Here is a 24,963-nt window from a genome sequence, read left to right as displayed (position 1 = left end):
CAAAACAGTAAAAATCAAATGTTTAATTCTAGGGGAGCTAAACAATTTGCATATTTAAAAAAAAAAGTGGAGTGTCCCTTTAAAAGCTGAATTTCATGACCTATGTCTAAGACAGGGTTCCCACACCTTAGTTAACTTCAAATTCAAGGACCTTTCAAGGACTTTCCAGGTCCAATGTCCTCAAATTCAAGGACTAAATGTGGGGAAACATTTCAAGTGAGAGCAAGTTTACATCGTTTTACCTTTTAAGATACATTGTTACAGTTCCCTTTTGAGGGAAATGTGGAGACACTTTGGGGACGCCTCCAGGGGTAAGTGTGTCTGAATGTGTATATCAAATTCAACCAATAGTGAGACTTAACGACAAAGACAGGGTGACGCGGGAGCCAGTAAGTATATCGGTATCTAAAATATTGCCAAAGACGGCGTTACAGGGACGCAGGAAGTACGGCAAGAGAGACGCAGCGTCTCGTTCCCTTCTCAGGGAACAACAGTTGCATACGTAACCAGAGACGTTTTCATGTGTCAAACACAACTACCGGTATGCAAAAATTAGAAGATATATAGAAGATATAAGCATTTAAAGCAAAGAGTTTAGCACGTGTGCTTAAAAAGTCTATATTTTTATGATATTATCATACACTACACAGGGAATAATATGGATTTTTTTCCAGAAAACATCGTGCATAAAATAGATTCAAGCACTTTCAATGACCTGTATCAATGTATGTATATTTTCAAAAACTTCCCAAGATTCACAAAGTTTCAAGGATTTCAAGGACCTGTGGGAACCCTGCTAAGAGGCCGTGAGCCTGATAATGTAGTGTACACTGTGAGTTTATAAAAAATTTGCTTTACATGTTTCAAATGAATAAACAATGTTTAGATTGAAGATTCACTTAAAATCAGTGAAGGTTTGGACCTGGAAATGGCATTCCTTATGTCACAACTCAACAAGCGGATTATATTTTAAACTAAAATTTTAAGTGACAAACAAAATCCCTGATACTTCATGACTTGGTTGTGGTTCCAATGACTTTAAAATTCCATGATATTCCAGAAATTCCATGAACAGTGGGAACCCTGTAAAGAGGATGTGGCGCCGCCCTGCTGGCACGTACCGGCGGAAACGAACGCAGCACTTTGACTCCGTACTGGGCTGTGAGTGGATGCGGTGGATACAAGCTGGAGAAGTAAGAGAGACCGGTGGGGGGGTCAGCAGGTGCCCAACACAGGATGTGACTCAGCTCTGGAGAATCAGCATCAATAGTGTGCCACGTCACCAGGAACTATAAGAATAAAAACACACATTACTTAAATTGTGATATTTAACAGCTGGTGAACTATGAAAGATCAAGTTCTCTGAAGCTATATGACAGCCATCATGGTGGTCGCTTTATTTATGTTAAAGGCACAATATGCATTAAAATATCCAAAAACAGTTATGTTTTATTCACATGTGAACAAGTACAAAAATTGACTTGCATTTCTCCTCATTTTCGTTTTACGGCATTGTGGGTAATATCAGCCCAAAACACATGCACAGATACCCCCTCTAAAACTTCATAGGTAATAGCACAATCTCTCTGCGATGGCATGACATTAACCTCTTTATCAAATCATCTGGCACACTATGCAAAACTTCGAGTACGTGTACAGGGACGCATACCTTCACAGCCTCGGGTACATCGCTGACAGCACCAGGATCAAGTCGAACCAGACGGGTCACTTCAGCCACAATGGCATCTGCGTTTTTAAACCTGGTAAGCCAGAAAACGTCATCACGTTTTTATTAAAACAACCTGAATTATTTCTCAAGAGATGTAAATCCAAGTTACATTTGTGACCCATGAAGGCAAAATGAGTCGCAATGCACACCGGCTAATTTTGAGCTAAAGGCAAAAGAAAGTATAAATCCCGAATTTGATCGAAACTACATAAGCCTTCGTCTAGCGATCCCAATAATCTGCAGTGTCATCTAAAATGATCTTTATTTTTGTATGTTTTCTGTAATGTGTACCGTCCTAAATACAAAGATGGTTGTCCATCCACATGCACCTCTGACATTTTGGTATGGGGTTTAAAACATGCACGAATTAGAAAGTAAACTGCAGGACTGATTTGATGTTAAAATTCCTATTAAAAGAGATAAAGTTTTGGATCTGAGTGATGTTAAAAGAGTTATTAAGAGCGATAAGACATAAAAACGATCTTCCGCTGACTGATAGATCCGAAGCAAGCACAGATGCGCAAGTGCGCGACCCCAATATATATACACACATAAAAATATCTGTTTTGACAAGAATTCAAGCAGATATAATCTGTTATGCCTTAAGTGAACGTTTGGTTAAAAATATCTGATGTGTAAGATTATATTACATCCTTGCATTACAGAAGATCTTAAAGCTGTCTGTCTTACTGTCAATCAAACAATAAAAGAAAGAAAAAAGTTGAACATAGATATTTTTTGACTTATCTATAGTTTTATCAGTGATTTTAAGGTATGAATGTGGTGATTTTAGCTTTGAACAAAAATCTTTAACTACATTTTTCTCAAAACCGACCATGCTTCAAACAGGTGTAGCTGTCATTTATTTGTCAGATTGCATCAATCATACATCGTTTTCAAGATACTTTTAGAAAACGTCCAAATATAAATAACACATTTTTGAAAATTTGCTTATTTTGCCAGCACAGGTCACATTTAGTCACTTAGCAGACGATGCTTTAATCCAAAGCAACTTACAAATGAAGAAGCATTTTGCCTTTAAAAGATTCCTAAATTGTGTTGCGTCAAGTATTTGTAATGTAAAAGTTGTTACTTTCTAATATCATAGTTTAATGCATGCAATGTACTATATAACATACAGTACATCTTTTAACAAATGCAGAAGATCGCCCAGGTGGTAGCACCTGGTACGTCAAAAATGACCTTTAAATCTGGACACTAGGATGAATGTATGCTTGGCGTACCTGGCGGGCAGCTGCATGGCCAGGTAAGGAGCGATACTCCAGGCCAGATTAACGTTGTCTTTCCACTGTTTCTCACTCAGATTGATGTATTTTGACCTCCAGTTTGAGATGCTGGTTTCAACAGACTGCTCAGTGGCGATGCTCAGCTCCTGCGTGGACAGCGGGTTATACCAGGTGGTCAGTCGCTCGATCTCACTCGCCAGTAAAACAAACACGAGAACGTTCAGGACTCGGGAAGTGATTTAACACCGATTTCAGAAAAATATCAAGGAAAAGACGTTTATACCAGTAAGGCCAACAGTAGGGTCCGGCGTTTCATGTAGTATTTGTGCAACTGGGTTCCTCTGTTACTCTTTTTGGACATCCCTGTAGTAAAAGCAAACAGTTGAAGACATGAAACCAGCCAAACACGTCTTGGATAAGAAATACTGCTACTGAAATCTTATTATTATTTTTTTCAGATGGTCTAAGACAGGGGCCTTCAAATACTCTTCTTCGAGGGCCAGATTTTAAAAATGTAAATATGATGCAGGCCAAACTTTTATGCCTTTTTTTACCTTTTATAGATTTTTACTCATTATATTTTATTATTATATATGTTATAACTTATGTTGTTTTTGTTATAGGTCATATATTAACAAACATGCCTTTACAAAAAAAGAAGCTCACATCTTGTATTAAGTATTTTGTCTTTAAATTACTGTAAACTATTTTTTTATATGTAAAAAACAATAGCAGTTTAACATTGCAAGAGCCAAATGTAAACATAGCACAAAAAAGTGCAAGTGTAAATGTACTTTTGTAATATGTTGGTTATGTTGCCTGGTATGTTGTTTTGTGAGAAAATTTTGAATGCAGGTTTGAAATAAATAAATAAATAAATAAATAAATAAATAAATAAATAAATAAATAAATAAATAAATAAATAAATAAATAAATAAATAAATAAATAAATAAATAAATAAATAAATAAATAAATAAATAATCATCAAATGTATTTTTGTAAAAGCACTAACTGTAATGCAAAGCTCTTAAACTTCTTTTGTTAAACTTTCATACATTTTTACATTTCAAGTATTCACAACAATATATATAGTATTCAAAGTATCCTAATGACTAAACATGCACTTCATGTTTTCTTTTTTATTATTTTAAAGATATATAGGCTAAACCGCCTTTTCACTGTACACTACATTTGGACACGACTGTTGGAGTTCGCCCCCTAGTGGCTGTCGTAATAAAATGTCCATTTAATCGTAAATCCGTGTCAACATGGGAGAGAAGCTCATCCCAGCGCAAGAGCCTTTAAATTTATGAATATATTTATACTTAATGATTTACTTATCAGTTATCAATCATTTTTAAAGGATTCAAGTGTTTACTGATAAATGTAATCAAAAATGGATTAATAATTTTCACCTTGCACACAGTATTTTGATTGGTACACACTGAAGTACATCACATCCGGATGGCGTGTCGCATGCATTGTACTCATAGTAATTTTTTTTATGCATCCAAAGCTCAAATTGGATCCAAAAATTACACGCGCAGATGGATGGGATCCCACGCAGCCCCTTTCCAACTCTCCTTCTGGTTTATCGGCTGTCATTTGTCATGTACAGTGGAAAGGCAATTTAAAGTAACCGTGCTGGTTTTAAACGAAGCCGGATAAAGATGATTGTAGGGCCCTGGTCTAAGATAAATCTTAGAAAAAGAGGACACGGCTTGGCAGGCGATGGATAGTCGCATCATGTTAACAGTACACAGTGGCGTGTTCAAGCAATACCTGACTTCTTGGATGTGGTGGAGATGCCGCTGGACAGAGGATAGGTGTTGATCCATCCCTGAGCGTTCTGCTGCCGGGTTCCCACGCTCATGTCCATGTTATTCCTGGGGTCGGCTGCGTTCATCACAGACAGACTGTTCAGAGACGGATCCTGGTTATCTGCGAAACGACACATTGTTACGCAATTGAATGGATTCTCCTTCAAACGTATTCATGGGATGAATCGTATCTGGGTCACAGTTTACCCCAATTAATTTTGCATAATGAAAACAGAGTTTATATTTAATTCACTTTTTTTCTTTAAAAAATTTTCAGGTTTGGGGGTTAAGTCAACTTTTCTTTACTTCATCATTCCAGCACTTTCTCCATTTCCATTACATTTATTCAATTATTAAGACACAAAATGAAGCTCTACAAACGACACATGCGACGAATAAATATGAGGCGAAGCAGCTGACTGGTGGTTCTGTTTGATGATGCAACAAATCACACGATGGACGGGACGAATGTGGTCAATTACACCTCATACTGTGATGATCATGCATTTAACATGAGACTGATGACACAATGCTCTCTACGATGGACAGAGAGGGTGATGACGGTACAAGGGAAGGAATGACGGGGCGGAGCCATTTCTCAATTTGCGCCCAGCGACAAATTGATAAATAGGGCAGCCGGGATGACTGGCGTGCATTTATAGCAGAGGTTTCAAATTTGCGGGATGCAAATTTGAAATGCATTAACATGCTCCTCCTGCGCTGTTGTGGCGAGGGAGGCTTACTTAATATCGATATCGGAGACGTGCTGGAAACGATTAGCGATCCGAAAATTCCCGTGGACAGGGAGCTTTGAGGGGGATTGGCACCGAGCTCACCAGGTGGCACGAGATGACTAGCGGCTAGGTACTTCTTATCAGAGAGAATGCTGGCGTAGAATTTGATCATGACGCTGATGTCCTCGCGGAGACGCTTGTCCCCCTGCGTGGGAAACTTGGACGCGACGCTGAAAAACAAAGATGACATTATATCATTAAAATATCTGACTGACCAATCACAATTCGGTATTCTAGAAATCAGTATAATAAAGTACTAAAACATGCAGTGTTTTACCTAAAGTAATCAAAGGCGGTGGAGTAAATCTTTTCTCGGAGGACATTGCGGATGGTGGCGTTGGTCACTACGTCAGAGTGCAGTAAAGCAAGTCCGAGCGTCAACAACCTGTACACAGGAAAATATCATGAGATCTTATTGTAGTATCATTTTCTGCTTGTATTTATGGGACGGACCACAAAAAAAGAGGTATAAAGAAGTGAAAGACAGTTGTGTTCTTGCTGACCTAAAGCGAGGACCAATGGCGGCCACGTGCCGGTTCAAACTGCCTTTTGGTTCCCCGACATTGAGAGACAGCGACCTCTGCAGAAGACTGCCGAAAATCTCCACTTGATCTGCACTGCAGTATTTGGCGATCTCAAACCGCTGTACCAGGAACTGTTTGATTGAAAGTACATGCAACAGTTTAATACTTGTAACCAAAACAAATTAATCAAATTAGTGCAAGTTTTCTCATTTCTAAGATTACATGAAATGTGTACGACAGATTATCTAATTTCTCAGGTGCTTTAGAGCTTAGCAATGATGTTTTTTGATGAATTAAAGGTCACCTAAAATGATTTTTTTTTAGATTTAATATTAGTCCCAGGGGTGCCCGAGGACGTGCCTGTGAAGTCTCAGGTCCAAATACCCTACAGATCATTTATTACACCACGTTAAAAAGTGCATTTATGGGTGTGCAGAAAAAGTGCTGTATGTCTCTTTAAATGCAAATGAGCTGCTGCTTCCCTCCCTTCGTTTACGGTTATCTATACCAAAAACGCACACAGTTTTTAATAAGGCAATCACCTTACTTCATTTTGATAATGAACGTGCAGTAATGAATTATGTAAAGAAGATTTAAATAGAAATTAAGACTTTGGACGATTGTGGGCGGGGCCTGCGCAAAGTGACATCAGTTTGCACAGAAAACATATATTTAAATATTTTACAGTAATTTCTAGAAATTTCACAGTAACATTTGACCAACCGATAGCATTTACTGTGAAACAGTGACGTATTTTTCAAGAGCGACCCCCAACAAAAGGTGAGATTTTCTCTCAAGGAGACTAAAGGCTATATCTGTTGTGTATCAAAGTAGCTTTAAAAGAGTGTAAATCAAGTCCTCTCATGACAGGCTTGCTATGAACATGCCTATACGCTTCAACGGATAAACAAGTTAACAGCCGGTAACCTCGATCCAGATGTAGTGAGGCGTGACGTCAGGGGGACAGGGGATTGGTTGGCTCTCCTCTGATGCAGCGAGGGGGTCGGCCTCAACCTGCGTGTCGGAGAACAACCCCATCTTCAGTTCTACGGTCATCTGCCAGGCGCCGGCCATCTCCCGCATGAACTGACACCAGAACAGTGGAGAAAAACATTTTTTTTTTAAATCTGTGTAACAGCTATACATGGTATAACAGATAATGCATATGCACATATGGACTACCCAACATATATACTACTGACAGGCCGGTATATTGTAGTGGCTGATATATTTTATTATCAGATTTGGCCAATAAATGTTTTTGTTCCTTAAATTATGAAAATAAAATGAAATACACTCAATCTATAACATACAGTAAAATGATCTATCATTACTTACTTTTTAATGTGACGTTAGCTTGCGTTACATCAAACAAAACTCAGCAAAGTCTTACTGTGCATTCATACCAGATGCGCATGAAGCAAATAAATCACGCTATTCGCACGTAGTTGGATGCTTGAACATTTTGAGGTAATTCACGCTAGGCTTGCTGCGATGGTCGGTGAAACGGTGATAACCGGTGCTTCAGCCTCTCACCGGTTAGATCACTTGCCCACCGCGACACCGTCTTTCACCGTCGTTTTGATATTTTCGTGTAATTAAATCATTTAGTTTCGTTAGAGAGAGCAAACGCTTACAACTGAGTGTGTATGCTGACAGCGGAGCTGAACGCGCGTCACGTCACAGAGCAGCGTGTCAGATTTCATTTATTCCTGTCAGAGTGTGTGAGGCAAGCTGACTGACTAGATGATGACAGAAGCCGCGTGCTTACTCGTTGTTGTTTTAATATACATATATGATGTTTAAAATAACCAAGATCGTTTTGTTCTTGTGTTTTTCATCAAGAAAAATAATAAAGCCATCATTCAAGCAGCGCTATATGGCGAAGTAGCCGGTTGCTCTGCTTGGGACTGGCGGGTTCTGTGAGAATTACCTGCACACATTGACTCAAGCACTTAATTAAACCAGCTGTTGCGCTCGCATTGCACGCAAATTCATATGCGATTTAACGCAGCGTACGCAAGCACTGCATTTAAACAGTTGCGTAATTCAAAAGTGAAAGTAAAATGTGCACGTCTGAATGCGCATTTATAAGCCCCTCCCACACGGTGAAACCGGGATTACCGGGTTTGTGACGCGCCGATTAACCGGTGGGAAAATTCTGTCACCGCGGCAACCCTAATTCACGCATGTAATTTAGATGCAAAAACGCTTAATTTGCCAGCTTTTGCTAGCTTGTAGTCTCAATATGTATAGCTCAAATTGACTAAAGAGCCTTTTTTCCAACAAACCAGATTATCCAACATCCTCACTCACTTTCTTCCAAGCAAGATCTTATTACTCCTGTTTCTATAAAATACGAAGATGTGTTGTACAGCTCCGGGTGTCCACCAGCGACGATGATTTTGTCCTCCATGTTGTTTAGTATTTCTGCCTCCTCTCACTACGTCGTAATCACGTCACTACTAGAGCAAGCTCCTGATTGGTTAAAGCGGCGTGAATATCTGCCAAAGTTCAGATTTTTCAACTTGTGCGATTTGCGTAAATCACACGTTACGCACGTCAAAGGGCTAAAATGCTCTATTTGCGCAAATCGGGCCATTCGCGCAAATCGGACCATTCGCGCAAATCGGAAAATTCAAGCAAATCGGGAAATTCGCTCAAAACATCATTCGCACAAACGCATAATTCACGCAAATCACTTTATTCACGCAAATCACTTTAAACGCGCAAATTGCGCCGCAGGATGTCTATCGTGTTCAATTTGTGCGATTCGTGCAAATCATGCATTATGCACGTCAAACGGCTAAAATGCTCAATTTGCGGAAATCGGGCCATTCACGCGTATCGGGCCATTCGCACAAATAGGGTCATTCGCGCAAACGCATCATTCGCGCAAATCACTTTATTCGCACAAATTGCGCCGGAGGATGTCTATCGCGTGTAAATCACTTGCACTTAGCGCTTCATTCGCGTCTGGTCTGAACGCAGCATTATACATAACCTCATATCGGCCACATTGCTTTCTTGATATCAGCATTAGCCAATAAAAACCACCACACAAGTCTCTTACCGGGACCTCCAGCCCAGTCCTGGCTGCCAGCAGCCACTCCCAGCAGGCTATAGCCGTTTCCATACCGTTCTCCGTGAACATCTTTAATGGAGACCAGCACAGGTGATGTAGTAGTTGGGGATCACACTCTACATGGATGAAAAAAAAACCCTAATCAAAACCGACTCCATCTAACAATGTAAAACTCACTTAATATTACTATTGCAATTGATATGATCTTAAAGTCTTTGACGTGCCTTTGGAGCTGATCAGCAGGGCGGCCATTTTGAACATGGCTTCAGTGAAGATCTCAGGCTGACTCTGATCCAAAGCTTCACTCATCTGACGAATCAACAGCTTGTTCAGATCTGACGTGCTCTTCGTGGCCTCCGAGAAATGAATCATGCCTGCCACCTGCACACGTGAACATCGTATTAACACACGCATCAGCCTACTTGATCATTTAGCATTAAATAGAGAGATGTCTGCACCTGTCCAGCATAGCGGTTTCTTAGATTGAGAGATGCCATGAAGTTGGAATAGTCTTTCTTCACACATGCTGGCCTCTCTGTGAGCTGAGTGGTCTGAAAAAACAGAGAGAATGAAGTCTTGGTTTTACTTGTCGCTGAAACAACTTCAATGGCTGACATATTCCTTCAATAACCCATCATGCCAAATCCCACCCTACATTTCGTTCGTCATTCCAGTTTCATTTGGAAATAAATAACATTTCGTAAACACATATTGTGTCCATCATCTTACACCCAGACTGGTGCTCTGTCGGTTGTATCCAGCGTAGTGCAGGATGCTCTCTGTGGCCATGGCGAGACCCGTGTGCTGGGACAAACCCGATACCCAGTTCTGATGTTTATTTAGGTACTCCTGCAAAACACAAAGGTACTATTATCAGCTCTGCTTAAAAATCCTAGAGGATTATACTGGTGATCAGATTCTGACCTGTAGATGAGATTTGGTGACCGACGGGGCCCATTTCATGGCCTCTTTCAGGATTTCTCCACAGCGGGCGGCAAAGTCTTTCACTATACTCTACACAAAACATATAACATTACATAACTTGTTAAGAGAGAAAAGACTATTGAACAATGCAAGCAGAAGTGGTGCAGATGTACCTCTCTGGCCTCGTATGTATCAGGCACTGTAATGCGGTACGGGATGTCAGGTATGTCATAATACGGCTGGTCTTTGTGTATGTCCTAAAAGAAAGCGCAAGTTAATCGTGATTTATGAATATTTATAATGTAGCTCTTAGTAATGCGGACAAAACCTACAGCGCTTAGTGAAAGAGAGAGAGTCTGCAAGATATCCAACATGGTCTTCAGCACGCGGCCACTCCACAGAAGATGAGGAAAACTACAACATCAAAGACACAATGAGATCCCAAAACAAAGCTGAGCATCTTAAATGTTCATGAAATACAAACTTTGATCCAAACCACAAGTAACACTTGGTTCAACCCACATTAAAACATCCCATCATTCAAGCTCAAGGTAGGACACAAAAAAATTTGCTGTAAATGTCAGAAATGGATTGCATAACAATGAACCTGTCCTCCAAAATACCAGACCAGATAGGTTGTTTGTGAAAGCGGCTTTAAATGACCTATAGTTAAATTTAGGTGCCCTCTGGTGGGCATAAAAAACGCATGACAGTCACCACCGATCAAAATGCGGGTTCATGAATGTGAATAAATTTTCCAGTATTTAATTCACAAAACTTGCTTTTGCATTCAAGCACAATAAGCGATATTCAGAGCACTTAAAGCGTACTTTTTATTTGTGTACATGCTGCCTGGGATCGAAAGCGAGACTACACACTGAGGTACAGGAATTTCTGATGGTCATCAGAGTTGCCATGTCCGCTTATAAGACTTTGGGCTTCTTATTTTGGCAAGTCGCGTTAAAAAAAATCACGGGTTGCGTTTTTTTGGGCTTATTTAAAATAAAGGAAGTCGTTTTCTCAATATCCAATGCAATTGACTAACACTGTCTGCTCACAGGAAATATAAGAGCTGTGGCGTAATTCGTAAAAACATCCCACCAAATCCGCCCCCTTCTCTCCCTCATTGGAGAAAATTCATGTTCATTGTACACACTTTTTGGGTATCCCAAACGAAAGATTGACATCGTGAAACAATCGTGCCGATTTCTGTGATCGTGGGTCTTCATCGGTTGTCCTATGTCGATTTGTGAAAGACGTCCGTTTTCCGGGTCTTGCGTCCAAAGATAGCCTACATAAGTCTTTTGACAGTGTCAGAAGTCCAGTATGATCAACACACACTGTGTTTGCTGCTACGACCTGCGTACCGGTATTTGTTTATAACTAACGCATGCTGGTAAAGCATGCTAACGTGTGCCGCAGCCATCGCAGCCTCGGATTCAATAGGTGTCATCATCCAACAGTCTACATGCTTGTCGTACCCACGTTTAAACGATCCATGTCGCACACAGTGTCTTATAGGAGTGCAAAAATCCTGCAGTGTATCCCGGGCCTTAAGGGAAAGTTTCCGTTGTATCGCCTGCTGCCAGTAGGGGCGCTAATTTAGAAAACGCTCCTGTGGGTCGTATTTCAGGTAAGTGACAAACGACCGATTTGGTTGTACAAGTTAGAGGATAGGTTGTGATTCTCTATTATGAATGTGAAATCAGATTCAGTCTTGGCATAACAGAGATGAACTCACGTCTCCGCAAGACCCGACAGATATTTGTCAGCGACCCGTCTGATTCTCTTGTGAATGTGGTTGAAGTTGACCAATAGGAACTGAGCATGACACTCTAACTCCTCCTCATGAGCTTTGGTCTTGGGCTAAAAAGAAAGAAATCTCGATTATTTTGTTAAAAATCATAACCATGATTACTCAGTGACTTTAAAAACATGCATTCATTTAAAGCAGACATTTCACAAGACTTTTTAAGACGTCAAATCAATCTTTAGTGTTCTCAGAGTACGTAAGTGAAGTTTTAGCTCAAAATACCATATAGATAATTTATTATAAGATGTTAAAATTGTCACTTTGTAGGTGTGAGAAAAATGTGCCATTTTTTGGGTATGTCCTTTAAAATGCAAATGAGCTGATCTCTGCACTAAATGGCAGTGCCGTGGTTGGATAGTGCAGATTAAAGAGCGGCATTTTTATAATAAGATCCCCTTCTGACATCACAAGGGAAGACAAATTTCAATAACCTATTTTTTCACATGCTTGCACAGAATGGTTTACCAAAACTAAGTTACTGGGTTGATCTTTATCATATTTTCTAGGTTGATAAAAGCACTGGGGGACCCAATTATAGCACATTTATATTTTCATGATATGTCCCCTTTAATCTTTTAATTTAGTAAGTGTTACAATAGGCTACACGTCAAAGCAGTGGTGCATACAAAGTGCCTTACAAACACATCTGTCCAGCGGCGTACAATTTATATTTTAACTGCACAGTAATTGTTTTACCTCCATTATCTTGTTTTTGTAATTAATTAAATCAAAATTGAAAAAAAAAATTGAAAACAATTAATTGCACAGCCCTAATATAAAATAGAAACGTCCTCGTGGGATTCATTTACCTTGTCAGCCATCATTTGTAGAAATACATCAAAAACTTTATCCCCCACTGCAATGACGCACTGCATCATCCCTGAAAAAAACACACACATAAAAAAGAAATATTGAAGCTTTTTCATTTTCTCCGTACCCACATGAGAAGACATTTTTGGTGGCTGATTGATTGATGTCAAATTTCTGCCTTGGTCCAAAATGCTGATTGACATAACGATATTTCTGATTGACCCAATTAAGTGGATTTGAAGAGAAAAGGTATTTAATGATCGAATAATACGTGCCGAGAGCACTCGTTTAATATCATTATCTCCTCAAATGTGCTGTGATTTTGATCTAAATTCTGATTTTATGTGTTAATGGTCAAACTCGCCTGATTTGTCTTTCTGGATGGCTCTGTCCTCAAAATAGCGAAACATCACTTGGAATCGATCTGAATCCAGCGAGCGTAACACCCTGAGGTGAAAGAAATGAGGGATCATGTGACTTTCTGCTGTAGGATCTGATAAACCCGTAATGTCATCAGACTTTCATACCTCATGTATTCCAGCCGATAGACAGACAGCAGGTAAGTGGACATGGCAAAATCCAGTTTATTAATGAGAGCTGCGACTTCAGGAGGAGGATCCAAGAGATTTATGATGGTGCTCCTCAAATCATTCAGCTCAGCCTAAAAATACAACACATGTACACATTTTTATTTCTACTTCAAATAAACCACATTTAACAGGGTTCCCACACCTTAGTTAACTTCAAATTCAAGGACCTTTCAAGGACTTTCCAGATCCAATACCCTCAAATTCAAGGAATAAAAGTGGGGACACATTTCAAGTGAGAGCAAGGTTACATTGTGTTACCTTTTAAGATACATTGTTACAGTTTCCTTTTAAGGGGAACTCGCGCTGCGTCACTATGGTGACACTTTGGAGACGCCTCCAGGGGTAAGTGCGTCTGAATGTGTATATCAAATTCAACCAATGGTGAGGCTTAACGACAAAGACGACATTACAAGGACGCAGGAAGTATGGCAATGGAAACGCAGCGTCTCGTTCCCTTCTCAGGGAACAACAGTTACATACGTAACCCGAGACGTTTTCATGCGTCAAACACAACTATGCAAAAAAGCATTTTGGTATGAATAAACATTCGCATACAGAAGATATAAACATTAATAGCAATGTATATTGTACATTTTCAAAAACTTCCCAGGGCCTTGAATTTTTCCCCCCAGATACACAAACTTTCAAGGATTTTAAGGACCCGTGGGAACCCTGATTTAAAGATACTGTTAAACATAATGGTATCGACTAATACTAACTAGTTTTTTTCTATCTTTGTCACTCTGTGTAATACTGTCCATACGCTAATATTTATTAAAACTTCCAATAAAGCGCATAATGAATGGTAGTACCGGTGTAACAGTATCGTTCTTCAGAGCCGAGTTATACTGAAGCTCGGAGCGCAAAGGTTCTCCGCTTGGGAACGTCAGGAGCGGTGATTTGGTTGCGATCTCACAAACTCCCTCGTACCACTCCTCTGGCCACAGACCTGAAGAACACATTGACGAAACACAACTAACATGTGTACAGAAAAATAACACAATCATCTATTGAAAAATTCAGAATAAAATGGAGATAATGTAAATAATACATGACAAACATCTGACCTGATCCCTCAACAGCAAAGCCCATGACAACCGAATAAAGCCAGAAATCTCTGAAGAGCTTCTGTAGTCTCGGTTTGGCCTCTTTTATGGGCGGCAAACGTCTGGTCAGCTAAAAACAACACATACGATCAGATGCAGCTACCCACTAAACACATTTTATTATACATCCAGAGAGATTTCTATAAACCGTCTCTTACCACAGCGATGACTGGAATGAGAACTCCTAAATTACCAGCACTGCTGGATGCCTGATGATAAAAGCCAATTAGACAAATTCCCCAAAAACAACAAAAATAATTAAACGTAAAGTCAGATTTTATTAATACTGTGACACTTTCTATCCTGCATTCACTTTCACTTTTTTATCATCATATGTTTTTTTTATATAATGAACAAGACCCCACAGGACTGTCTAGCACAGCTGATGTTTTTAAGATCAATGTCTATTTAGTTTCTTTTCTTATAACGCAACAGAGAATTAATTTGATTTTATTGGTGATACCTTGAGGGCCGGACCCTTCTCGCTGGCCCTCTCGCTCGCCCGTTTGCCCTCCAGTCCCAGCTGCACAAACAGTTCAAGAAGATTCACCAGCAGCTCATCCACCATCTGCTCCGTCTGCAGGTTCGCTGCGATGTTGGCCAACGCGTTGATCACGGCCAGAGAACAGTGTCTGTAAACATGTTAGGATGCAATGTTACTAGTTGAAATAGTGACCTCATGATAAAACAACTGAAGTCTTTCAGGGGTGTTGAAAGTTAACTTTAGCCCTTTTCACACAGACATTACGGAAAATACACGGAAAATGCACAAAAAAAAGTGAAACGGAAAGTCAACGGAAAGTGAAACTTGCAATATTATTTGTATCACCTGTATCCATGATCTTTGTAGTCTTTGGTGGAGTAGACCATCGAGCTGGCCTTCACACTAATCTGCTGGAACAAGTTCCACACTTCCTGATAAATGTATTGCTGCCAGAATCAAACAAAAGATTAAAGGTTAGCACCGTCGGACCGAAACGAAAACGTATCTATATCAAACAAATTTGCCCGTATGATGTCGTACATCTCCCGTGATGACCATACATCCCAGCTGGTCTATGATTAAGACATCGAGCTGTGATGGAGGCTGACAGAACTTCTGCTGAAGGATTTGAAGTATGGGCACCATAACACGTGGAGTGTCTCTCAAAGCCACAGCAATGTGTCCTAATGTTCGTATGGTGTGATCGGGAATGAGGTGGGCTTCTCTGAGGAAGAGGAACACAAACATGTTTCTAACTTCAAAGCAATTAAAGAATATGTACGCTTGTCATGAGACGTTTAATAAATGATTATAATGATAATAAAATAACATTTATTTAATTTCATGTTGTGTTTAAACACAATTAAGAGTCTTGAGTAAATAACATACTTATCGTTTTCCTGGGAGATGTACAGGCGGTTTGAGAGACTGGCGAGAAAAGCCTCTACAATGACTGAGTCCATGATCAAACCTGCTTTCAAACCCCTAGATACAAAAAGGTAAAATAAAGGTTACTTATTACTGACTAGTAACTTATTAGTTAGTGGGCCCAACTCATTTCACAAATAGTTAAGCATGTAATTCTGTTAGACAAACATTATCTAAAGCTGAGAGGCTGAACTATGTACAAACGGTCCTGTCGTAGGATGAAGCACAACTTTGACAAACAACAAGATTGTGTTTTAAACATGGCATCAGACGTTGACACTGTGTTTGAAAAACTATGATGTGTTTTACCTGCAGATGTTGTCGATGGAGATGTCTCTGAGCTGCTCATACATTGACGGCTGACTCTTTTTACTGCTGTGAGAGCTGAAGGTGGACTGCGAGTGTTCATTGGTCACATGGATCTTGATCTCTCCAGTACCTGCTAATGATAAAGATTCATAAACTTGTTAACCTGATACTGTTAATATTTGTGTATCAATTGGGTGTTTCATATGTATGCTGGAACAAGCTTAAAGGAACATGCCCCGATTTTGGGAATTTAGCTTATTCACTGTATCCCCCAGAGTTAGATAAGTCCATACATACCTTTCTCATCTCCATGCGTGCTGTAACTCTGTCTGACGCAGCCCCGCTAGCTTAGCTTAGCACAAAGACTGGAAGTGAATGGCTCCAGCTAGCAAACTGCTCCCAATAATCACCTTGTTAATTGTACATGGTGTGACTATACAAATCACAACACATAAATAGGAAAATGTTCACGTTATTTTGTTACTTATTGGGAGCAGTTTGCTAGCTGGAGCCATTCACTTTCAGACTTTGTGCTAAGCTAAGCTAGCGGGGGCCGCGTCAGACAGAGCTACAGCACGCATGGAGATGAGAAAGGTATGTATGGAGTTATCTAACTCTGGGGGATACAGTGAATAAGCTAAATTCCCAAAATCTGGGCGTGTTCCTTTAAGATGAAGATATAAGATGGATGAAGAGGTGAGATGTGGCGCTCACCTGTGGCGTATTGACTGTGGTACTTGTAGAGTTTAACCAACACGGGTGAAGGTACCACCAAAAACTCTTTTAGAGACATAGTGACTGAATGAGCCACTACAGGGAAACGCTCGCACAACCGCCCCAATCCCTGTAATAAACACACACATACACAGATGGAGTCAGATAAACACAAACACACACATAGATAGACAAACATACAGACACAAACAAAGAGTCAGACAAACACACGCAAACATAAACGAACACAAACACATACAGCCAGAACAACACACACAAATATACACAAGCACACACAAAGATAACCACACAAACAAACAAACACAGACAGACACACACACACACACACACACACACACACACACACACACACACACACAAAGATAACCACACAAACAAACACAAACAGACAAAAAGACAGATACACAGACAAATATACACAAGCACACACAAAGATAACCACACACAAAAAACACAGACAGACAGACAGAGACAAACAAAGACAGACAGACAGTCAAAGACAGACAGACAGACAGACAGACAGAAGTATATAGATATACAGACATACAGAGAGATAAATCGACAGACAGACAGACAGACAGACAGACATACAGACAGACAGACAAAGAAAGACAGACAGACAAAGACAGACAGACATAGACAGACAAAGACAGACAGACAAAGACAGACAGGCAGGCAGACAACGACAGACAGACAGACAAAGACATGCAGTCAAAGACAGACAGACAGACAAAGACAGACAGGCAGACAAAGACAGACAGACAAAGACAGACAGGCAGGCAGACAACGACAGACAGACAGACAGACAAAGACATGCAGTCAAAGACAGACAGACAGACAGACAAAGACAGACAGACAAAGACAGACAGACAGACGGACGGACAAAACAACAGACAGCCAAAGAAAGACAGACAGACAGACAGGCAGACAAAGACAGACAGAGACAGACAGACAGACAGGCAGGCAGACAAAGACAGACAAAGACAGACAGACAGACAGACAGACAAAGAAAGACAGACAGACAAAGACAGACAGGCAGACAAAGACAGACAGACAAAGACAGACAGGCAGGCAGACAGACAAAGACAGGCAGGCAGACAGACAAAGACAGGCAGACAGACAGACAGACAGACAGACAGACAGACAGACAAAGACAGACAGACAGACAAAGACAGACAGACAGACAGACAAAACAACAGACAGCCAAAGAAAGACAGACAGACAGACAAAGACAGACAGACAAAACAACAGACAGCCAAAGAAAGACAGACAGACAGGCAGACAGACAAAGACAGACAGACAGACAGACAGACAGACAGACAGACAGACAAAACAACAGACAGCCAAAGAAAGACAGACAGACAGACAGACAAAGACAGACAGACAAAGACAGACAGACAAAGACAGACAGACAAAACAACAGACAGCCAAAGAAAGACAGACAGACAGACAAAGACAGACAGACAAAACAACAGACAGCCAAAGAAAGACAGACAGACAGGCAGACAGACAAAGACAGACAGACAGACAGACAGACAGACAGACAGACAGACAGACAGACAGACAGACAGACAGACAGACAGACAAAACAACAGACAGCCAAAGAAAGACAGACAGACAGACAAAGACAGACAGACAAAACAACAGACAGACAAAGAAAGACAGACAGACAGACAAAGACAGACAGACAAAACAACAGACAGCCAAAGAAAGACAGACAGACAGGCAGACAGACAAAGACAGACAGACAAAGACAGACAGACAGACAGACAGACAGACAGACAGACAAAACAACAGACAGACAGACAGACAGACAGGCAGACAGACAGGCAGACAAAGACAGACAGAGACAGACAGGCAAGTAGGCAGGCAGACAAAGACAGACAGACAAAAACAGAAAGAACAACAGACAGCCAAAGACAGCCAAAGGCAGACAAACAAACAGACAGACAGTCAAAGACAGACAGACAGACAGAACAACAGACAACCAAAGACAGACAGACACACACACACACACACAGACACACACAGTCAGATATAAAAACACACATACACAGACAAACCAGCACTTACACATCGACAGTCAAACAAACAGATACACAAACATATACATAGACACACACAAACTTTACTATATATTTAGGGTTTCAATAATTTACTTAAATATAATCAGTTTTCTCCCCTAATTCATTCAAGCCTTTAACCCTTTATTGTGTCATTTGCCATAGATGTGTTTCAGTGTTTGTTTCCTATGAGAGGAGGCGGAGCTCAGGGCCGTACCTGTAGACAGCAGATGAGGAGGGGCATGTGTGCGATGATCACTTTACTGGACGTCTTAGACTGCAGTTTCTCCGACAGCTTTGTGCAAAGGTTCTCCGCACCTACCAAAAACACAACATCAGACGAGTCACATCACACACCAGCGATTTCTCTGACAGATAAACTCACCCTGTTCTTCAGTGACGGCCCAAACCATCAGGTCCACGCAGGCGGCGTTGGCCTGACAGCGGAGTTTGAGCGGGTTCAGTTCATTGTGAAGATACTCCACGTCATGAAGAATCCTCTGAAGCTCAGACTGACTGCTGCTGAACTGCTCCAGGACAAAGTCATGAACCTCCTTTACAAACGACGTCTGGAGCTCTGAAAACATCATTTGGCAGCAAAATGTTTCATTTAACTTCACACACACACACAGACAGACTGAATAATAAGATTTATGGGTCAGCTGTAACTATTTGTCACTCACCTTTCATGTAGTATAAGGTGTCCCTAAGCATTTTAAATATGGCCACATACAGCGGATCACTAAAGGACTTGTAGAAGAGATTCGCTGCTGGATCCGTCTGTGACAAACAACAAATCAGATTAATGCAACAGAACAAACACAAAGCTAAAGTTTCCAAACAAAAAACACAAACCTCCAGCACGTCAGCCATTGTCTGATCCAGCATCTTTAAAAAGGACTCGGACACGCACTGCTCCACCTGTCCAGGGTGATAAACACAGATAAATACATGCACATGCTTCAAGTATGACATGACAGATATAAAACCAGCACTGACCATTTTCAGGAGGCGTCTCAGTAGATCCAGAGGTACGTCAATCTCTTTACTGTTGCTGCCTGTGAAAAGAGGAGACACGGAGAAACTGGAGCTGATGGTGGAGAAATAATAGTCTGGGTCTACAGCGCTGCCATCCGGAAGATATGAACCTGCTGGAGAAAAGGCATTCAGGTTAAGACACATCAAGCACAAGCACATCTCTGAGTCCTGGGAGAGTTTTGCGTGCCAACAAGCATTTCATCAAATCCATAGCCTAACCACAAACATCATTATGTATATAGCATGCAAAGATCAAACCACAATACTTCAAAAACAATATGTCAAACCTGCTGCAATGACATAGTGTGCATAATGTTTAAAATAGGGCTGAATGGATTATATTGTAGAAAATTATGATACGATTTAACATGCTAAACTATGCAATATGTGATAGGATAATGCTTAAAGTTTGTAAAATCTACTTTATAGATTTTTTTTTACAGACGTGTATTACGTGCGTCCGATGAAACAGTCTATACATAACATTTTTAACAGATTAACTCATTCCCCGCCATTGACGAGTTATCTTGTCAATTATGAGTTAATATTTAACTAATAAATATGCCTTTCTGGACGAATTTCAAAGTGAAAGTGTAATACCGAATTAATCAAAAACGGAAGTTAAAAAGATTTAATGATTTATTTTAACTGCCTTTATGTTTGATAGTCATTCTGAGTCTGATATCTAACATAAATTCCTTTACAAAAACACAATTTTTTAAGCTTTTTGCTCAAAATGTCCATATCCATATTTCAGTGGTTAAATTAAGTGGAAAAAGTAAATATAAAATGAAAGTTTTTTCCCCATTTTGTTTGTTTGTTTATTGTTTGTTTGAAAGCAAAGGGTGTGTTCTTTAATTTGATATAATTTGTATGTTTATATATTTATAGAAGATATTTTTTCCTGCAAGGAATTTTGTGAAACTTTTGTTAAAATCACAAAAATGCAGGTGGGCAACTCTTCTCAAAAAGGCTGGTGGTGAATGAGTTAAAATCATTCAGTTTAGTGCTGCCTCACAATTAGTCATGACTAATCGTTTGCAGAATAAAAGTTTTTGTTTACATAATATGTGTGTGTGTGTACTGTATATATAAATACACATGCATACATGTATAATTTTAAGAAAAAATATAAATTATATATAAATATAAACATGTATGCAAATGTTTCTTAATTATATACATGTATACATAATTATTATACACCCACTTATATTATGTAAACAAAACTTTTATTCTGCAAATGATTAGTCACGGTTAATTGTGAGGCAGCACTAATTCAGTTAACTATTGCTATATTCATATTGCTGTATGCAAATTTTCAATATTATGATAATTACGGTGTATATTGACCTGCCCTAGTATGAAAGCAAACAGCACGTCAGTGGACTCTGTGATAAGAAAATTTTATAATGGGTTGTATGTCCGTACTTTTAAAGTATGCAATGACAGCAGGACCAACACACTCAGATATTATTTACAATTACCTTCAAAAAAAGGAGCAGAGGGGTCAGACGGAGCAGAGGGGTCAGACGGTGAACTGGGAGGAAGACCGGCACGCTCAGGACTGGCCTATGTAAAAGAAAGCAGGCGTTACGAACATCAGATCATTTATTTTAACCCAACATCATTAATCATCAAACAGCTAATTGACAATCCCGAATTTTTTTTTTATGCTTAAGCATTTATTGAAATCAAGTTTTTAATCACACCATTTGGGTTGAGCGTATTTGCACTTTCGATTTAAAGACGCATACGTCCCCTGTTGGTGTAAAACATAAATGAACACTGATACCTGCTGAGAGATGCTGGCCGTGCTGCTGGTTTTGCGGCGCAGTGTGTCGCTCTGGCAGACCGCGAGGAAAGAGCTCGGAAGGATGGAGCGGAAATCGTTAAAGGACCTCCGTCGTATCACCTCAGTCCCCTCTGTGAACAAAGGCTGTGGGTTCACCCGCGGGAACAGCTTAGACAGCAGGGGCTCTTCAGTGTTGCTGTAGCGGCCGAAGGCTCGAACCGCCCCGAGCAAACAGGGCACAGTGTATTTACACTGGAATTCTGCAGATATCAGACATAATGGATCTTTAAAATTCATATAAATATATAAAGTTAACATGATATTAAAAATCTTAAAAAATTTCTGGTATGTTACTCATATCAAAGCAATTAAAAAGTTTGGTTTCATCAAATTAATGTTTCTGCTAATATAATGCAATATACATGTCTATTCAATCAACCAAACAAATATATCCTGTGAAATAAAATCAGTCTTATGCTGCGTGCACACCAAACACATCGCGTTCCTCACTCTAAATTACTCGCGGGATTTAACTTCACATCATGCACATTTTTCGCTTGAATATTTTTAAATGGCAAGAAGATGCATTTGAGGCGAATAGCACATGTTTTCGCGGCAATCGTGCCATTTGCCTCGTCCCGTGCGTGTTCGCATCTTTTCACGTCTTTGCATTGACTTTGTATGTAATCTACTTGCGCAAATCGTTGAATTTACATTTGGTGTGTACGCCCCTTTACTGTTAAATGTTCTTATGTTACAAAAGTAATTTCATCCGGTTGTGGTGCTCACAGCAGGAAGACACAGACCTTTTTCTTGACCTTCAATGTTCTGACATGTTTCCACCAGAACCTGCATGAGATTCATCACAGCTTCCAGAATCTAAAAAAAAAAAGAATCTATCAATGACATTCAGTTTGTTCAAATTTTGTGTAACTGAACTACTGAAATATGGTGTTAAATGAGGCTGCTAATGCATAATGGAAAGCGAAGGCACTGCGTTGTAACAAATGTTCTGATATTCCATCCCTCCAAATTAAATGAATGAGGACAAAATGAAGAGCAAATTCCCGAATCAACATCAGACAATGGCGCACCTGGATTCGCATGGACTCGTCTATCTGGGCGACGTCTGAGAGCATCGTCACCAAACAAAAGGAGAAATTCTCGGCAACAGGAAGCGTGTCTGAAAACACAAGTGAGACCTCCATTCATGAGCAGCGGAGCGTTAAATAACAAGATGTGATAAGAAAGAGATTTAGTTACTAACCTCTTCCTCTTCTCTCTGAGGACTCTTCGATCCATTGCACCCTTGGCAATCCCTTCAGCAGACTCAGCAAATATGGGACAATAGTGTCTTTGTGCTGTAGATGTACATAAACACACAATGCAGAAATGCACATTACTGTTTTTTTTTTAAATCAAGTAAACTGAACATCAATCACTCCAATATATTAAACCAGGCGTATCCCACTACGGCTCAATGCTTGTTCACAGAGGAGACCAGTACCTGCAAGTCAGACTCCACCAGAAAGATGCCCAAAGCGATCACAGCATCTCTCCTCCTCTCATCCAACTGGAAGACACCACGGATGTCCACGGGACACATGCATTGTAGCTTCTGAACCTATAGTACACATATATGGTGGAGATTCAAAAAAATCTTCAGCACTCAAAATTTGAAGGACTAATAGCTGGGGGTATATCAATGTTATACTAGTGTGTTTAACCAAAGCACTTCAACAAAACCTTTATTTTGTGGTAAACACTGTGTTCAAAATAAGAGAACAGTAACCACTGTAGCACAAAAGAAGATTACAAGAAAAAGTTTTCAGTTGTCAAAATTGTAAGAAGTACTTCATCATGTCTGAGACTGCAGGACATCACTATGATCTCTTTCACATTTCAGTAACTGTTGTGAGTTTCTTAAAGGAGCATTTCACCCGTAGAAACATTAATCTTTATTGAAAGTGTGTTATATTTGTAGGTGAAATGTAACATACATTTAGAATTTGGTGCCTATTTGACCGAGAAAAGGGGTATTTGTAGTCTCACTCCCTCAACAAAGATATTGGACTTCCTTCTTTCAATGATGCAAAATTATGATTTTTACATCATTGAAAGAAGGAAGTGCAACACCGAAATCTGTATTTCTCCTGTCTCAGCGGCAACTGAGAAAATTATGCATGACCATTCAAAAACATGTCTGGGGTTCTAACTATACAAAGCTTAATGCAAATGGGTGAAGTGTCCCTTTAACCATAACTTTGTTGCCAAGAACTTTCTAGATATTTTTCGTTTTTAATTAAAACAAGACTTTTGACATGCAGGCCATTTTACGGTGCAAAAAATAACTCTTTTACTTAGTATTTTTGTTTTGTTTTCAGTATAAACATTTAAAAATTCTTATATTGAGATGTGTTTTTTGATGAGCAAATTGACCTAAGAAAATAAGTCTAGTTTTTGGAAAAAAGGTATACAATTTAAGTGAGTTTGTGCTTAAAACAGGCAAAATATCTGCCAATGGGGTAAGACATTTTTATTTTAATCTTTCTTGAATTAAGTGATTTTTTGCTTGTTTAAATGTTATGTTTTTTGTCTAAAAACTAGACTTATTTTCTTAGGTCATTTTGCTCATCAAGAAAATGCATTCTTAATTTAAGAATTTTTTAAAACAATACAAAAGTTCTCAAGTATTTTTTGCAGTGTATCATCTCATTATTTCATTATTTTTAGCTTGAAGGACCTGTTTCACCCATTTTGCAGTGTGGCCGTAGGCACATTGTCCTACATGAAAATTGCAGGTTGATTGAGAGATGTTTGCAGGGCAAGAAGCACATGTTGCCGAAGGAGGTTCTGGTTAACATTTGCATTCACTCTGCCATGCCCATGTAGCTGTAAAAAAGGCCCAAAATCCCCATGACACTTTATGACCTAACATAATGTTCCCAATAAATTAGACTTGTTTTCATCACTAAAGTGAACTTTAGAGGAGTTCTTCTTTGTCGGCACAACTTGTTCCTCTCTAAATATCACCCATGCATGCATAATGAAATCTCTTAAACATACTAATAATAATAGTAGTAAATCCCAATACAGAAGTTTCCCTCGGAGTAGATTAAGATCAAATGTCATGTGGACGTAATGAAACCACACCTGAATCTCTATACAT

The 24,963-nt window shown here is 39.6% G+C and overlaps 1 protein-coding gene across 7 annotated transcripts in view; it reads right to left on the bottom strand.

Annotated features, from left to right (window-relative positions):
- Positions 1-24,963, bottom strand: part of pi4kaa (phosphatidylinositol 4-kinase, catalytic, alpha a) — a 34,476-nt gene that overhangs the window by 8,453 nt on the left and 1,060 nt on the right. The window contains exons 2-41 of one of the 7 annotated variants that reach the window (XM_073874590.1): positions 23,302-23,418; positions 23,062-23,155; positions 22,889-22,977; positions 22,601-22,673; positions 21,795-22,054; positions 21,487-21,571; positions 19,961-20,112; positions 19,817-19,882; positions 19,645-19,741; positions 19,347-19,538; positions 19,179-19,279; positions 16,878-17,007; positions 16,164-16,296; positions 15,816-15,911; positions 15,468-15,651; positions 15,273-15,373; positions 14,907-15,075; positions 14,602-14,652; positions 14,405-14,513; positions 14,150-14,286; positions 13,275-13,408; positions 13,112-13,194; positions 12,747-12,817; positions 11,866-11,990; positions 10,457-10,538; positions 10,298-10,381; positions 10,125-10,214; positions 9,930-10,049; positions 9,659-9,751; positions 9,425-9,581; positions 9,189-9,316; positions 7,043-7,201; positions 6,095-6,246; positions 5,869-5,976; positions 5,541-5,761; positions 4,760-4,918; positions 3,266-3,339; positions 2,974-3,179; positions 1,670-1,760; positions 1,122-1,289 (exon numbers count right to left, since the gene is read on the bottom strand). In XM_073874590.1, the coding sequence (XP_073730691.1) occupies positions 1,122-1,289; positions 1,670-1,760; positions 2,974-3,179; positions 3,266-3,339; positions 4,760-4,918; positions 5,541-5,761; positions 5,869-5,976; positions 6,095-6,246; positions 7,043-7,201; positions 9,189-9,316; positions 9,425-9,581; positions 9,659-9,751; positions 9,930-10,049; positions 10,125-10,214; positions 10,298-10,381; positions 10,457-10,538; positions 11,866-11,990; positions 12,747-12,817; positions 13,112-13,194; positions 13,275-13,408; positions 14,150-14,286; positions 14,405-14,513; positions 14,602-14,652; positions 14,907-15,075; positions 15,273-15,373; positions 15,468-15,651; positions 15,816-15,911; positions 16,164-16,296; positions 16,878-17,007; positions 19,179-19,279; positions 19,347-19,538; positions 19,645-19,741; positions 19,817-19,882; positions 19,961-20,112; positions 21,487-21,571; positions 21,795-22,054; positions 22,601-22,673; positions 22,889-22,977; positions 23,062-23,155; positions 23,302-23,418 (4,941 nt within the window). The remainder of the gene's footprint in view (positions 1-1,121; positions 1,290-1,669; positions 1,761-2,973; positions 3,180-3,265; positions 3,340-4,759; positions 4,919-5,540; positions 5,762-5,868; positions 5,977-6,094; positions 6,247-7,042; positions 7,202-9,188; positions 9,317-9,424; positions 9,582-9,658; positions 9,752-9,929; positions 10,050-10,124; positions 10,215-10,297; positions 10,382-10,456; positions 10,539-11,865; positions 11,991-12,746; positions 12,818-13,111; positions 13,195-13,274; positions 13,409-14,149; positions 14,287-14,404; positions 14,514-14,601; positions 14,653-14,906; positions 15,076-15,272; positions 15,374-15,467; positions 15,652-15,815; positions 15,912-16,163; positions 16,297-16,877; positions 17,008-19,178; positions 19,280-19,346; positions 19,539-19,644; positions 19,742-19,816; positions 19,883-19,960; positions 20,113-21,486; positions 21,572-21,794; positions 22,055-22,600; positions 22,674-22,888; positions 22,978-23,061; positions 23,156-23,301; positions 23,419-24,963) is intronic. The other 6 variants (XM_073874594.1, XM_073874592.1, XM_073874596.1 and 3 more) reach the window with 6 other exon arrangements.

Source organism: Misgurnus anguillicaudatus, chromosome 12 (genome assembly GCF_027580225.2).
Source record: "Misgurnus anguillicaudatus chromosome 12, ASM2758022v2, whole genome shotgun sequence".
Taxonomy (NCBI): domain Eukaryota; kingdom Metazoa; phylum Chordata; class Actinopteri; order Cypriniformes; family Cobitidae; genus Misgurnus; species Misgurnus anguillicaudatus.
The sequence above is the reverse complement of the archived record's forward strand: the minus strand, read 5'-3'. Positions and strand labels throughout refer to the sequence as shown.